The sequence below is a fragment of the Ochotona curzoniae genome, unplaced genomic scaffold, assembly GCF_017591425.1.
Source record: "Ochotona curzoniae isolate NIBS_2020 unplaced genomic scaffold, NIBS_Ocur_1.0 contig_883, whole genome shotgun sequence".
Taxonomy (NCBI): domain Eukaryota; kingdom Metazoa; phylum Chordata; class Mammalia; order Lagomorpha; family Ochotonidae; genus Ochotona; species Ochotona curzoniae.
The window spans coordinates 71756930-71772977 of NW_024466599.1; the positions used below are offsets into that span (position 1 = coordinate 71756930).

Below are 16048 nucleotides of genomic sequence, written 5' to 3' on the forward strand. Positions count from 1 at the left end.
TGGGGATGGTCACTGGGGGTGGAAGTGAGTGTGACTGGGGGCTGGGAAAGGCTAGAGGCAGGGCAGGCAGCCAGGAAGTCATGGAAATAACTGGCACACTGACAGAGCCTGAGGTCCAGTGTATGGGCAAGTGCTAAAGTGGTCACAGCACCTGCTACACAGGAAACTCTAGTCTTATTTTCTTTTTGCAGAGCTTTCTCCCGGGTTCTTTGTGGCTGCCCATCATATAAGCCTATGTCCTTGCCTGGCTGGGCCCCAGAATTTCCAAGTGGAGAAAAGTGGGAGCAGGGAGTCCAGCATGAGTCCTGAGCACAGCTGGGAGTGTGATGATGGTAAGTGACGGGAGAGGTTCAGATGCCAAGACCAGAGTGCAGACGGCCCAACCCAGGAAAGCATTGCAAAGGGAAACAAGTCTCATACACAGAAGAGAGTGATGGGTATTGGCTTGGTGGGGGTGGTCCTGATCTGGCCCAGGAAGCATGGGCCTTGGGGGGGAGACAGGTCATGGGAAAGAATCTTATCCCACCTGCTCAAGGGACTGTGCAATGGGATGTTGGGCACTGGCTGGAGGCGTGGCCAGGTGCTTTTCCCAGCAGCACCTTTGCCACATCTCCAACTTTTTGGACCTGGCAAGCATTCATGTGATTATTCTTCAGGGGGAATAGATCATCCCAAGAATCCTTCACTGGCATTCAAGGAAAGGTCAGGCCAGACCTTCTCAGATGGGGTTAAAAACTGAAAGGCTTACCCCCAGTGTGAATGCTGGAGAGATCCACTCTAATAGAATAGAACCTACCTTTGAGTTTGGAAATCTTTAATGGAGCCGGAAAACCTTCCACTGCTGTGAGAAGCCAAAGCTTATATCTCTTACTAAATTGTCTCACCAATTTCAAGTACTGGATAGAAACATCTTCCAAAAAGTCGTGAAGGAGAATGTCCTCAATTCCCTACAATAAGAGTGTCAAATTGGGGTGGGCCTTTAGCCTAGCTGTGGAGTAGCCCACCCGCACCCGAGTGCCCGTGCCTGGATTCAGCTGCTTCAGTTACCCGCTCCAGCCCACGACCCCAGCTTTGTGCCAGTGCAAACCCTGGGAAGCATTATTCATGGCTCCCACATGGGAGACTTGGATTGGGTTGTCACCTCCTGGCTTCAGCCCTCGTGCAACTTCAGCCATTGCAGGCAGTGGAAGAGTGAACCAGAGGATGGGAACTCTGATTGCCTCTGAAATAAGTAACATTTTTCATAAAGTGGCAAGACGCTGACTTTTCTGGCTGGTGTAGGTGTCTGTCATAGAAATAACCAAAGCTGGACCCAGTGCGGTGGCCTAGCAGCTAGAGTCCTTGGCTTGAACATGCTGGGATCCCATATGAGCACTGATTGTAATCCCAGCAGCCCTGCTTCCCATCTAGCTCCCTGTTTGTGGCCTGGGAAAGCGATTGAGGATGGCTCAAAACCTTGTGACCCTGCGTGGGAGATGCAGAAGAAGCTCTGGTCTCCTGGCTTCAGATCAGCTTAGCTCCAGCCATTGCAGTCATTTGGGGGAGTGAATCATTGGATGGAAGATCTTCCTCTCTGTCTCTCCTCCTCTCTGTATATCTGACTTTGCAAAAAAAAAAAAAGAATAAATCTTAAAAAAAATAAATAAAAAGAAGTGACCAAAGTTTATAAGTGCCACAGGTATGAACTGGAAGGAGCAGCTGCCACACAGCCCAACGCACTGCTTACTCCGTAGGACTATAGGCTGCTGTGGCTACAATTAGATTTTTTTTCTCCAAGGACCTTAAAATACTAATAGTTGATTCATTTACAAAACAGTGTATTGGGCATATGAGGTTGATCACACCAAGTATCTTTAAGGGTTGATCTAAGTCTCTAGTTTTCAATCTTCATTGTTAAAAATTTTGAAATAATATAATTTGATTCCTAAAAATGGATAAAGGTAAGATTCGTGACTATAAGAAGCAGAACACAGTCTTGCACAGACATGACACCTCCCTGATTCTCAAAATACAAACATCACGTTAGAGGCAGAGCTTCACACGAAATAGACACCCCACCCTTTTCCCCTGCAGTTATGTCTATTCCCAAGCAATTATACCAATTATTCATTGTACAACATCTTCTTTGACAGAAAGCACCAGAGAAAGAACTCTGACTCAATTCCAGGCTCAGCAGTTTTGGAACCATGGGTCACTCTGTGTGTTGGCTATGGATCGTTGCGGGAAGCAACTCAGAAAAGTCAACAGCAACAGGCTCAAGACCCATCAACACTGCCAGTCACCCCTCAGAAAATCCCGGGCCCATGGAGAGAGCAAAGGAGGAGGGGCGGGGCTGTGGTTCCAATTCAGCCTTTAGTATCAGTGTATGGAACCGGTACAAACCCAGGGCTCAGCTGTCTTCCTACCTTGTATAACTGGGCATCGTAGCACTTAAAGAGCTGGCACACGTCAGGCAGCGACATAAACATGACTGTGTCTTGCTGTAGAGACTTCCAGAAGGATGTAAGAAGGTCCTGTACCTGACATAAGAAATGATCAAACAGTGGAAACTCCTTTTGTGCCTTGTAAAACCTCGTCCCACCCAGACAGACTGGAGGGAATTTTGTTCCAGGCATCTAAAGCTTTGCCTGTCTGCTTTCCAAGCTGTGTATTGGAAGGATTCTGACCCTGCAAACTCTGAGAGAGTCATTTCCACTTAGGTAGACCATGAAGGAAAGCTGTTTCTGACCACAAGGGGGCTCTGGTTGATAATATCAGGATGAGGATTGGGACAGAGGGGTCCCGTGGAGTTCAGAACCTGTTGATCACTTGGACCAATTTTCTGCTCAGAAAGAGGTGCAACAGTGTTTTTACACTTCATCTTAGCCGAAGGTTGAGAAGTGATGCAATAGTGCTTTTAGTCTAAGGAACCTCCTGTTTGTCTTTGGTGAGACTTCACCCAAGAGTGTATGCAAGGCAGAGCTGGTGAAAAGCCATGTGGGCAAGTTGGTGGTGGGACAAAATGGCTGCCTCCTTTCCTTTCTTTTGCCTCATGAGGACTTTTCAGATTCCATCCTTGAGTCCTTCTGAGGTGCCAGAAAATAAAGGCTCACGTCCTTTTGTGCCTTCGGGCTCTTGTTGTCTTTGCTTGCACCATGGCTTCTATGTGGAATCTCTCCTGCCCTGGCTTTTTGTCCACTGAACCTCTGCTTTCCTACCAGAGTCAGCAGTGACATGGCTTGCCTTGAGGAAACTCTCCAGCCTTCTGAGTCACTCTTCTCTGGACACCCAGAATATTCTCATCATATAGTTATTCTAAAACATGCCATGTCACACCACATCTGTTGGCTAATACTGTCTCTTTCATGATCAATCTACAAGATTATTCCAAAAAGTTCATGGGAAATGGCATGAAAAAATAAGTTTACTTTCTGCAATTTCCCCCCTTAATTTCGTACATATAAGGGATCTACAAAAAGGTCATGTAAATAGCATATGATGAAAAAAAAAGGCATAAATTTCAAAAATTTGGGGTACCAAAAGGAACTTGCCTATCAACTCCATTTTTCACAGACTTTTCTAAATCCCCTTGTGAAAGCTTCTCCAGCCCTGAACAGGACACCTCTTAGCCCCAGAACAGGTGCTGGCCACAGGCTATGGAGCAAACACACATTTGATGACTGAGTACAGGAAGGATGGACTATGTTGTGTACTCAGTGTGGGTGGAGATGTCTAGTATCTCCGTCAAAGCGCACGGACTCCTCTGAAGACATCCGGATCTCTGTCTCGTTACGACTTGTTTCTAGCATGTGCAGCAAATGTGCTCATGCTGAATGAACATTGTCAGCAGCAGTTGAGGTGCTTAGAACTTCTGGAATGCAAGCTCAAATGCTATTTTCCCCAGGCTGCGTGTTCTACCTGGAATCTTTTCTCCCATCCCATACATCCCTGTTTTTTTTTTCTTTTTCATCTGCAAAAGATGAAATTCAGAATATTGAAAGGTTTCATGTTTTCACAGTCAATTCTAGAATAAAATTTAAGCATTAGAATTCCCAAACTTTAGTTTAACTTATTTTCCAGTTAGCAGTATGAATGAAATGGCTCTTGAGTGAGCTTGAAAATTCCAGGTGAATTATATTACTAACATTTTATTTGAAACCAACTAGCATGAAGATATATATATTTTAAAAAAGATGGATTTGCATTTACAGCATAAAGTTATCCATATTAGAATCTTGGAGAATTTCTCTATTGAATGGACTGAATTTCAAGGTCACCTTTGGGAACTCAGAAAGCTGTTGTAAGTACTTTGGTACGATGGATGACCAGCAGACATCCCTTGAGAGGTCTGTTGAGGTGAGATGGTTAATGATGGGTTGTAAATGCTTGGAATTGAAAGAAAAAGCCCTACCCTCTCAAATTCTTGATTCTTCACACTCTGTAAAATGTCTTGACAATAGTTGCAGTATTCGTTGGCAAGAAAGGCCATCTAAGGAAATATATAGAAAATTATTTCAGCTTTAACTTCCAAAAAGAGCTGATCCTTGAGGACCTATGCGACCTGTCAGATTTGCCCTTGCTGTGATTCAGCTGGACCACGGTGGGTTTAACGTCTAGGAAGCACTGCATACCCTAAAACCTATAATCCGACTAGTCTTAATTCAATATTGACTCATCTATTTCCACGGCTTCTTGAACTACATAGGCAGCCCTGCTTCTGACCAAGCTCCTTGCGAATACGCCAAGGGAGGAAGCAATAGTACCACAAGTACTTGGGGTCCAGTTAGTGACATGGGAGACTGCTTGGTTTCAGCATGGCTTAGTTCCGGCAGTTGTAATCATCTGGGGGGAGTGAACCAGCAAATAGAAGATTCTCTTTCTTATTCTCTGTCTCTGTAACTGCCTTTCAGGTGGAAATAAGTATACCTTAAGAAAAGGATACCCACTGCCTTAAGCATCGCATAACATGAAAAGCTAGTCAACTTCCAAAAGTGCAAACCTACCATTTTATACGAGTATTTCTTTGCCAGTTCTTGTTCCCAAAATTGACATCTTCTGAATTCAGGCAAAGGAGATTCCTCTTGGTCTGTCTTTTTGAGTGCATGCATTTCATACTAAAAATTATTTATATATGGATTATTATTTTTAAATAAAATGCATTTTCTAGCATAAAAATAATGTCACAATCACACTGTTACTGTAAGTTAATGATCTATGTCAGCTTTTATCTGCATCTCTGGATACAGTCTTGACTGTAGCAATTTTTGTCCCATATTTTGTCCTGAAATTATGCTAACCTGTGGCTTTAAGACTATGGACTAGGCCCAGTGCAATAGCCTGGTGGCTAAGTTCTTGCCTTGCACGAACCCGGATTCTATATGGCACTGATTCGTATCCCAACGGCCCTACTTCCTATCCAGCTCCCTGATTGTAGCCTGGGAAAGCAGTAGAGGACAGCTCACAGCCTTGGGACCCTGTGTCCATGTGGGAGACCAGGAAGAAGCTCCTGACTCCTGGATTTGGATTGGCTCATCTTGGGCCTTTGAGGCCACTTGGGGAGTGAGCCAGCGGAAGAAATATCTTTCTGTTTGTGTCTCCTTCTCACTGTATATCTGCCTTTCCAATAAAATAAATAAATTAAAAAAATTAAGACTATGGACTACAGCCATAAGGGTGAAGGTAGGATTTAATATGGAGGACTTCAAAAAGAACTTTGTTTATGGAATATGGAATTAGTAAATTAGCATGTTTTTGGTGCAAAACATTTTGAAATCCATGTGTGTAAGGAGTCTTTAAAAAGATCATGGCAAAATGCATATTATGAAAAAAACATGCATGAATTAAAAAAATTGTTTGCACCAAAAGAGCTGTAGCTTTTAATTCCTTTTTACAAACTTTTTGAAGCACCCCAGTATGGTACTCAGACATACCAGTGCTGGCCTTTCCTAGCCCTCTCGCCCCTGAGTCTTTATCCCTCTACTTTGGAGGCCTCACACCATCCCTCCATTACAGAACCCATTCAACATTGTCCTGGTTATTTCAGATCTAGTTTAGCTCCCCAACCTCAAAGCTCTATTCTACCCAAGTATAAGGGGTTACAGCTTTTCGTTTGCTTGATTTTTAACCTTCATACCCTTAACATCCCTTAGAGTACAGTCACAAAGTGGGTTTTTACAGAGTTGTCCAGTCACTGCTGGGCAGTGAGACAGTGTCTGTGACTGACGGAAAGTGCTAGCGTTAAGGAGGGGGCCTTCAGGAGGTGAGCAGGTCATGAGGATGGAGCTCTGGCAGGTGACTTTGCAGAGGGGAGACTGGCTTCCTTCCACCGTGGGAGGACACAGGAGTGGTGAGCACTCTGTAGCCCTCACCAGAAGCCAGCCATGCAGGTACCTGATCTAGGATTTTCAGCCCCCAGAACCGTGAGTAATAAATATTTGTTGCTTAAGTCCCTAGTTTAAGGGAATGTGTTGTGGCAAGCCAATATAAATAAGCCCATCATGTTGTCTTGGCCAACTAAAGTAAAACCCAAAAGATATAAATTCATTGAATCATGCTCCACCATGTTTATACGAACATTATTCACAATAGCCAAGATATGGAACCTACCATTGTATTCACCATCAGATGAAGGAAGAAAATGTGGCACATGCATGCACACACACACACACACACACACACACACACAGTGGAATAGTATTCAACTATAAAATAGAATGAAATCCTGTGTTTTGCAGCAAAATGAATGGTTCTGGAGGATATCATGTTGAATGAAACAAAACAGATACAGAAAGACAGAATTGCATGCTTTCCTTTACATGAAGGGGCTAAAGTTAAACACACACATACACATTCCTGAATCTGAACACAGAATGTTGATTCCTACAGGCTTGGAGGAGCAGAAGGAATAAGAGTTTGAATTAAAAAACTGGGGGAGATGGATGTAGTTTGTTATCTGTGAGATAACAATATAATATGGGATAATATGGGATGTCAATAGGGAAAATGGGGTGAGGGGTATATAAGAATTGATATTATCACTCAGTTTTTGCTTTGTAGGTTTAGAATTCAAAATAAAGGGAACATAATAAAGTGAAACTCATAATATCATAGATCAGCTAGTACTAATCCTGGTGTCCTAATTCTAAGAGCTATAACTACAATGTAGATACCTTCACATCAAATTTTATAATAACCTATAATATAACATAGGTTATACATGATATATAATGTTTACATATAATATAGATTGTGCAGCTTATATAATATGGTCAAATATATTATAATATGCTATATAACATAATAACCTTTTTTTTTTTAAATAACTAAAGAACCACAGTTAAGCAGGGAAGGCACAGCTCAACAGTAGATGCTACAAGACGAGGACCACGTCTTGCCCCAGCATGGTGAGTGCTAGGCGATGATAGTCAAATAAGTGAGCGATTAAGGGGATACCAGAAGAAGAACAATACACACAGAGAAAGAGTTCCCTCTAATGAAGCAATTACTGAATATCATTATCATCAGTCTATTTTATTCCACACTCACTGTTTCTTCTGGTTGAATAACGCTGCTACAATTAGCAGATTTTTCAAAGGTGACAACATCTTTACTGTGAAAACAACAGATAGCAGAGAAATAATTTTAGTAAGGCACCTGTGTCTGAGCACAAAACTGAAATTTCTTGTGTAGCGAGGTGTTTTGTTTGGGGTATAATAACCTTTATTGCAAAGCCCTCCTCCAAGATTCTATCCACAAATGGTGATGATCATGTGTTTGGGGTTTGACAAAATCCATTTCTGTAACTGGGACACCCAAGTATTTATTTATTTATTTTAAATATAGATTCCCTTCAGAAGCCAGGATATGATATAATCCCAGGTAGAACCCATTCTGAAGGAGAAGACTCATGGCAAAAAATAAACTCTTATTACTTTCTGATTGAGGTGGCGGTGCTTTAAAAATGATCAGTGCGGAGATGATGGTCACCCCTGCATGGTGGAGGTGGCAGAGCACCTGCGCACAGTCAGGACAGGGCCACATGCTGCAGTTGACCACGTCTCCTGGACTTGTGTCTTAGAGTGGAAACACTGTCACAGGGACAGATTCAGCCCTAGCCATGTGGCATGTTTTTCTCCTCACATCATATTTTTAATTTCATTTTCCAAAAACTTTTAAAAAACCCTTCATATTTTCATTTTATAAAAAGGGGATTTATTTATCTTTATTGGAAAGGCAAATCAGATGTCCAGAATGAAGGAGTGATAGAAAGAGCTTCCAGCTGCTGGTTTGTTCCCCAGATGACTTCAATGGCCAGAGCGAAGCTGATCTGAAGCCAGGAGCCAGGAGTTTCTTCCAGGTCTCCCATAAGGATGCAGGAAGGATGTGTTGAGCCATCCTCAACTGCTTTCTCAGGCCACAAGCAGGGAGCTGGATGGGAAGTGGAGCAGCCAGGGCACAAATCAGCACCCATATCGGATCCTGGTACTTGCAAAGTAAAAGTTTAACCATTGAGTCATTGTGCTGGGCTCCATATTTTCACTTTTTAAATATATTTAGTTATTCATTTGGAAACTGGAGAGAGAAACATAGAAATCTCTGATCCTTAAGATTACTCACCAAATAGCTGGGTCAGGCTGGACCCAAGAGCAGGTAGAATTCCCTCACATGGTATGGGATGCAGTTGTCCTGGGTGGCAACCTACCCTGTGGGTCACAGTGCCCACCTCAAAGACAAAGAATGTGCTATGGGCAGGGCTGTGTCCTCACAGGTTGAAACCAGCTCCTGTGTCTGGATTGAGGATCTTCCAGGAAATAGTAAGATGAAATGAAGTTCTTAGAGTGAGGCTTTGATCTGATAGGCCTGGTGTCCTTCGACGAAAAGGAAGAGACACCAGAAAATCTGCTCTCGCTTTCTCTGTGTGTGTCTTTCTGCACGTCACAGAGGATGATTGCATGAGGACAGAGGTGGCGGCCCTGTGAAAAGCCAGCAAGGGAGCCCTCACCGGAAACCCAACTTTCCAGCACTCCCATCCTTCAGAAGGGCTCCCATCCTTCAGAGTGTTTGTGGCTGGAGCTGCTCAGTCTGTAGCATTTGGTGATGGCAGCCTCAGCTAACGTGTTCTGGTGCCTCACTTGACAGCTTTGGTGACTGTGATAAGGTGAAACTTACAAGCAGCTCATTGCCACGGGTTCTGGGATGTGATGGCAATCAAAAACGTACAGACAAAAACCTAATAAGCGAAACCTGAAGTAAGGCTCAGAGGGATGTATCAGGACAGAAACTTCATTAAAGAAAGAATTCATGGTAAAGGAATCTAGTCAGAAAATGCAATTGTCATCCTGAATAAATGTCTTAAAAAGGAGGGCGAGCAATTTCTCCATCACCCTAACTTATGTCAACATGCTCATCAGAGTATGTTCTCTTGGAAAAATGAATGCAGGACCACAATATGAATATGTGCAGCTACGCTTGTATATCCACCCATCTCGCCACTCACCCACCCATTTCTCATCCAATCATCAAGCACTTCTTATCCAGCACCAACTATATGGCAGGCATTGCGCTGGTCCCTGGAGGATACGGCAGTGACCAAGGGTGACATGTCTGTCTGCACAGGAGTGGGGCCTATACAGGAGAGAAAATGTTAAACCAGTAACTGTGAAGGCTGTGACAGCTGAAGTATAGAGTACTATGGGAATGTATATTGGGGGGCTGTCTGTTCAACAGTTCACGTGTCTGTCAACCGGCAGTTTGGTAAGTTCGGGGGAGTTAGTCTTGTGAGTAGAGAGACTGATTTGGGGCTTATCAGAACATCACACACACAGAGCAATTATTAAATTCTTTCAGTGATGATAGAAGTCCACACCGGGCATTCCTTTGGTGGCTACAAGGCCTGGCTTCAGACTTAAAAGCAAGACAAGAAAAACATTCAACCTTATCACTCGCTTCTGTCTCACAACCCTGCCCCTGCAGCTGTGGAGAAGCGTGTGCTGCTTGTCACGACCGAAAGAAATGCTCATATACCCGAGGAATGTGCTAGCAATGACCATGAGGGTTGAAATGTCACTCTCAATAGAGAAAGGTCATCAAAGACTCACTCATATACTATTAGATGGAACATAAAGACTCATTAGCAAGGTATGAGAGATTTCTCTGCAACACCCCCCAAAATCGTTACACACCTCAATTGAGGAGGTGACATTGAAATAGTTGTAGAAGGTAATCAAGAACTTACATGTAGTGTTAACATATTGTCTACTCAATACTATGTCAGATATCTAATGTTTGCCTGGATTTAACCTGTAATTTACGCTTGGTTGATTGTTACTCTTTGAACCTGTCACAGATACTGTCTAAACCCAGAGATGTGGATATTGTTCACTCAACACTATACCAACTAATCCCATAACATTGTATAGCGACGCTGATGTTTTGTTGGGGGTCTTAACTGACCGGAACTTTACTCTGTTAGCTCTACCTTCAGACCAGAGAAGGTCTCCCCAAGAGGCCACTGAACTTATCTGGACAATAAGATGCTGGACTTTATGCTAGGAACATGCTTACAATGGAAGAATTTCAACTGAAGTTGAACTGTGGTTATGCAGCAAGATGGAGCAATCCACTATGGGAGAAGGGGTATGGGAGGGGTGGGGGGACTCCCCAGTGCTTATAAAACTGTATCACATAATACAACGTTAATAATAAAAAAAAAAAGAAATGTCACTCTCAGGTTCCTGTCATGGATTCAGAGTCAAATATGGGTTTATCTTCCCCCCTCAAAGGAGGTCGGCCTGGTCCTCCTCAACTTTAAAGACTGAAGGGAGCTGCCCACCACATGGTGGTTCACGAGTGCCACAAATCCTCCCTGGGAGAGCTTAACCACTTTTCAATATTTAATTAGGGAGATTTCCTGAATAGCAACAACAGTGGTGGGAAAGAGGAAATATTTCAACCTCGTAGAGAGATGGAATCACCTAATTAAAAAGTTCCAGTCTCCTTCTGGCCAGACAGACAGCCAAAGAGAATGGCTCCGACCCTGGGTCAACATGTGGATTTAGTGAGATCACTTTTATTTGTTTTCAAAAATATCCTGCTTGCAGAGGTCTCTTCTGTAAGCCAAGAGCCACTATATTTTACCTGAGACAGGAAAATGAAGAGGAGGTGACCATGAAGTTGGACTGCAAGGCAGGTGCACAGAGTTGCAGCAAGGAGGGAATTCGGGGAGGTCCCACTCAAGGGCGTTGGCATCCCCAGGAGCTGGCAGATGTGGCCAAGTGAACATTGTAAGCAACGGCTGCACTTAACTTGGCATTCAAGGCTGGGCTAGAAGGTGAGACTGTGGCAGACGAGTGCGTCACCCTCCCAACACTGGAGTTTACCACCCAAGTGGAGGAACAATGAGGCTGACACCAGAACGGGCCTGGAGGTGGCAGGTCCAGGCTGCCAGCCAAGATGGCCTTGTGCCTTTGGGCTCACCGCTCCCAGCATCATTTCCCTAGTTTGGTTCTGAGTCAGGTTTTGGGGCTGCTTACTAGGGCTGTGATCAAAAGCATAGTCATTGCTAAGCTATGGCTCCTGTGAAACCACCCGCGGCGTCCGGAGCTGGCCTCCTCACCGTGAAGGAAGTCTTAAAGGGGGTGGGTCCTCTGCCCTCTCTCTGAGGACTGAGCTGTTGGAGCCCTGCCCAATCAGGAAGGCACAGGAAGACGAACCAAAGCCTGTGGCGCCCCAGTGACCTTGAGTCAAGTTCATCCTATGAGATCATTGGCATGCTTTAGATGCTGACCCTCAGTGGCTACCCCAAGGGATACAAGCCAGGCCAGGCCTAGCACATGAGCATTTCAAAACCACTTGGGGAAAGGCAAGTGGAGGGAGGGGAGCAGACAGAAAAGAGATGGAAGGGAAGCAACAACCACGCTGTGGATTCTTGTAGATTTATAGACGCAGTATCTTTGACTAGCTGTGTAGCTCTGTGGCCACATTTCAGGCTTGAGCAAGTGGCTTGATTCTTGGACGATGGAGGGGAGGGAACAATTTCTCCCCCTAACAAGGGGTGGTGATGAGCCCTCCCTTGAGAACTTTCCCAACCCCTGATGCCCACAGGTTTCACCAGCGTGTGGACTCAGAGTTCCTCCAGGGCTGGCACTGTTTGTGGGCCACCCACAGGGAGGTAGGAGGAAGGTCTGTTTTTTTCTGGGCACCAGCAAAATGGCCACTCCACTCAGATACAACATGAGAACTATATGATGTTTTTCAGTTTTTCAAATCCATGTGGCTACAGAAGAATTGGGATTCAAGAGGACTGAGATACAACCACATTTCATACTATGAATCTTTAAAAATAATGTTCTTTAACCATTAAGTCTTTGGGATGTGGTGATAGTCCAAAATGCTTTTTGGCATGTGACTTCCTTTTAATTGAATAATAATTTGCATTTGCATTCTCAGGTTTTGACATCATTTGTTATTAATCCAGACTTTTGTTTACATCAGTTTGGTCTCGTAATTTGCCCTGGAAAAACCACTCTAACCACAAGGAAACATTTAGAAGGTAAGAGGATAAAAATGTAATAAAACCTAATTCATGCTCCATACTTGTTCTGAATCCAATCTCAGCAATGAAGGCGCAACAACTCCCAGTCACTGGAGCCTAACACAGTTCTTTCTCAAAGCGCATGAAGCAGATACCTTAGCGTTGATTAGATGATGGGGCCTGCTAAGGCCTGTGCTCAGTCTAATGAGTTAAGCCTCTGCCTACAGCGCTGGCATCCCACGAGGGCGCTGCTTTGAGATCCAGCTGCTCTACTTCTAATCCAGCTCCCTGCTTGTGGCCTGGGAAAGCAGCAGAGGACGGTCCAAGTCCTTGTAACCCTGTTCCCACACCGGAGACCCAAAAGAAGCTCTTAGCTTGTGGCTGCTGGATTTGGACAGGCCCAACTCCAGCTGTTGTGAACATTAGAGAAGTGAGCCAGTGAATCTAAGATTTCTCTCTGTCTTTCCATCTCACTGTAACTTTGCATTTCGAATAAGAACATATAAAAAGAAGCCAGTATTAACTTGATGAATATTTGTATCTAAAATTAAAATAGCAAATGTATGGATTCACAGACGGATGTATTGTAATATGATTAGGAAAAACTTTAACATGAAGCTCCTTGACAACTTCATTCAAAATGGAATGAACACTTACTTCAGAGTAAACACTTGAAATCCAAATATTCAAGGGGATCTTGAAAAGTTCCTGAAAATGTGTACTATGAAAAAGTTGGGCAAGGATTTTGAACTTTTTTTCTGCCAAGATAAACTTATCTTTTAATTGCATTTGGACAAACATTTTGGAGTACACTTAAAATTGTGATTACATTAATAATCGTTGAAATATACTCACCACAAAGTGCTGAGTACCGTATTTTTAAAATTTCTTTTTTCTTTTTTTTTTTCAGATGCATTTAGCTATGTGCAAAGCAGAGTGACAGAAAGGGGGGTGGGAGAGAGAAAGAGAGAGAGAGAGAGACTGATTTTCTATCTGTTGTTTCACTTTCCAAATGGCCCCAACATCCAGGGCTGGTCCAGGCTGAAGCCAGGAGCCTGGAGCTCCATCAGGGTCTCACACATGGTGACAGGTGCATTAGTACAGAAAGGAAGAGAAAATGGAGCAGCTAGGCCTCTAACCCCAGCTCCAATATAGGACAGCTATGGGACACAAGTGATGGCTTAATCCCCTATGGCATAATGCCAGTCCTGTACTTATTTTAGCCTAATTCTTACAATATCCTGTTGGGAAAGCAGGCATGTCCATTTTACAGAAGGGATGAGCACAGGTGGAGATCTTGTTCTGTCTTCACAGTAGATGTCACTTACTCTACCATTCTGCCTTTGAAAATACACAAGTGTATGACTCAGAAAAATTCAGGTATGCAAGAAGCATGAAGACACAACTCATGTATTTTGAAACTTACAATAGACAAGAACAACCATATATATATTAAAATTTATTTTACTTTTTTTTTGGAAATTCAGATATATAGTGAGGAGAGACAGGGGGGAAGATCTTCCATCCGTTGATTCATTCCCCAAGTGACTGCAATGGCTGGAGCTGCTCCTATCTGAAGCCAAGAACCAAGCCAAGAAGCTTCTTCTGCGTCTCTCATGCAGGTGCAGGGGCCCAAGTCTTTGGGTTGTCCTTGACTGCTTTTCTAGGCCACAAGCAGAGAGCTGGATGGGATTAGAACCGAAGTCCATATGGGGTCCTGATGCGTGCAAGGTGAGGACTTCAGCCACTAGGCTACTGCACAGGCCCCAAGAACAACCATATTTAAAAATGTGCTTCTGGGTGATGGTCCAGGTACTTGAGTCCCTGTCACCCACATGGGAGACCTGAATGGATAAGGTTCCTGGCTTCTGGCTTCAGCCTGGCACAGCCCCAACTGATGCAGGCAACTGGGGAGTGAACCAGCAATTGGAAGCTCTTTCTCTAAGTGTCTGTTCATTGAACTAAAAAAAAAAAAAGGCAGCACGTGAGCATTGGAGAGTTCCGTTAACAAAAGAAAATACACTGTGCGTCGCTGAGGGCTGTGGCTTAGTCACCTGTGCGTTGGGGTTGTTGCTGATAGACCCTTAGCTCTATGGGAATGCATGAATAACTTAATGGCAAACTGGTCACTGCGGGGGAAGCTCTGCGAGTGCCCTCTGTGAAAGCTGCCCCTGTTCTTCTTCTGCAGTGGGAACTCACACTCCTCGGGGTTGGGTTTCATCTCATTGCAGATGGCAAATAACACGCTTGCTTAATAGTGGGCATCTGCCAGTGGAAGATGCTCCAAAAACATGCTTTTAACAGATGCTAGACAAGATTTAGACAAGAGGTGGCTTAGGAGTAGTACCTGCCTTGTTGGTTTTTCCCAAGCAATGCGGTATCTAGGGCATCATTCTCCCTGGGCATGTTTTTTTAAGCTGCTAGACAATAACGAGCTAATGTGTATTTTTTCACTTGAACAAGTTCTAACCAGCCTTGAAAACCATAGGGTAGACGGGGCTAAAACAACACGTTGCAACTTGGATATTTTATTAGTACCTGGGAGTCATGTGTCCTGGGGCTACTTAGAGACCTCTGGAGGGTCCGTCTCAGCCCCACCTGGTGTGAGGATGTACGCACAAACAGGAGGAGAGGCCCCTCCCAAAGAGGCACTGGTGTCTAACACCAGTAGGCTGTGGGTGCCCTCATTGGCCAAGCTGACCCTGGCTCCCTGTGAACTCGCTGCCCCCAGGGGCGGTGCAGACCGGTAGATGAACTGCGCTCCGCCTGCATCCCCAGCTGGCAGCTGTGGACCCGCAGCCTGCATTTCGCAGGCCGCGGCCGCCGTCGCCACCGCCACCACCAAGGCAGCCCCTTGAGCTCTTGGGCTGGCAGAAGAACAAAGAAAGCAGCGCAAGAACAAAGGCCTGCAATGTAGAAGGCGCAGTTTTAGAAGCTTTTGTAAAGGCCTTTAATGTGCTAAGTGGGAAAAGCTGAGTGCGGGAGAGATCCTGTGTGCTCAGAGGAGAGGAAGGGCAGGCGGGGCGGTGGGTGGGTTGCATGCAAACCTGTGCGCAATTCCCTTCTGCACGTACCACCAGGGCACACAGTTTCTGCACAGGTGGGATGGAAATGTAAACTTATTTTGGAATCCATGCATCATTTCTCACCACATGCATTTTCATACACTTTTCTAAAGACCCCCAGTATGTACAGCTTTCAAATTTTAAGAACGATTTTGTTATTATTCTTTTGAAATTTTTATTTTGGTGGGAGAAACCCGGAGAGACACAGAGAACTCTCATTTGCTTGCTCATCTCCCACAGGCCTCCAACAGTCAGGGTAGGCCCAGGCTGAATCCAGGAGCTGGGAATGCAATTCAGGTCTCCTGCTACACGAATGCACGAACCATCTCTTACTGACTTCACAGGTGCACCTTAACAGGAAGCTGGAACCTGGAGAGGAACCAATCCTTGAATCCAGGCACTCCCATGTAGAGTAGCTCTCATGTTTCCTAATCAACAGGCCAAATACCCATCCTTGGATTTTGAGCATTTT

The 16048-nt window shown here is 44.4% G+C and overlaps 1 protein-coding gene across 2 annotated transcripts in view; it reads right to left on the reverse strand.

Moving 5' to 3' along the window:
• Positions 1–16048, reverse strand: part of RFX8 (regulatory factor X8) — a 57403-nt gene that overhangs the window by 16464 nt on the left and 24891 nt on the right. Inside the window, exons 6-10 of one of the 2 annotated variants that reach the window (XM_040994141.1) lie at positions 7525–7583; positions 4983–5093; positions 4391–4468; positions 2406–2519; positions 797–947 (exon numbers count right to left, since the gene is read on the reverse strand). In XM_040994141.1, coding sequence (XP_040850075.1) covers positions 797–947; positions 2406–2519; positions 4391–4468; positions 4983–5093; positions 7525–7583 — 513 coding nt within the window. The remainder of the gene's footprint in view (positions 1–796; positions 948–2405; positions 2520–4390; positions 4469–4982; positions 5094–7524; positions 7584–16048) is intronic. The other variant, XM_040994142.1, reaches the window with a different exon arrangement.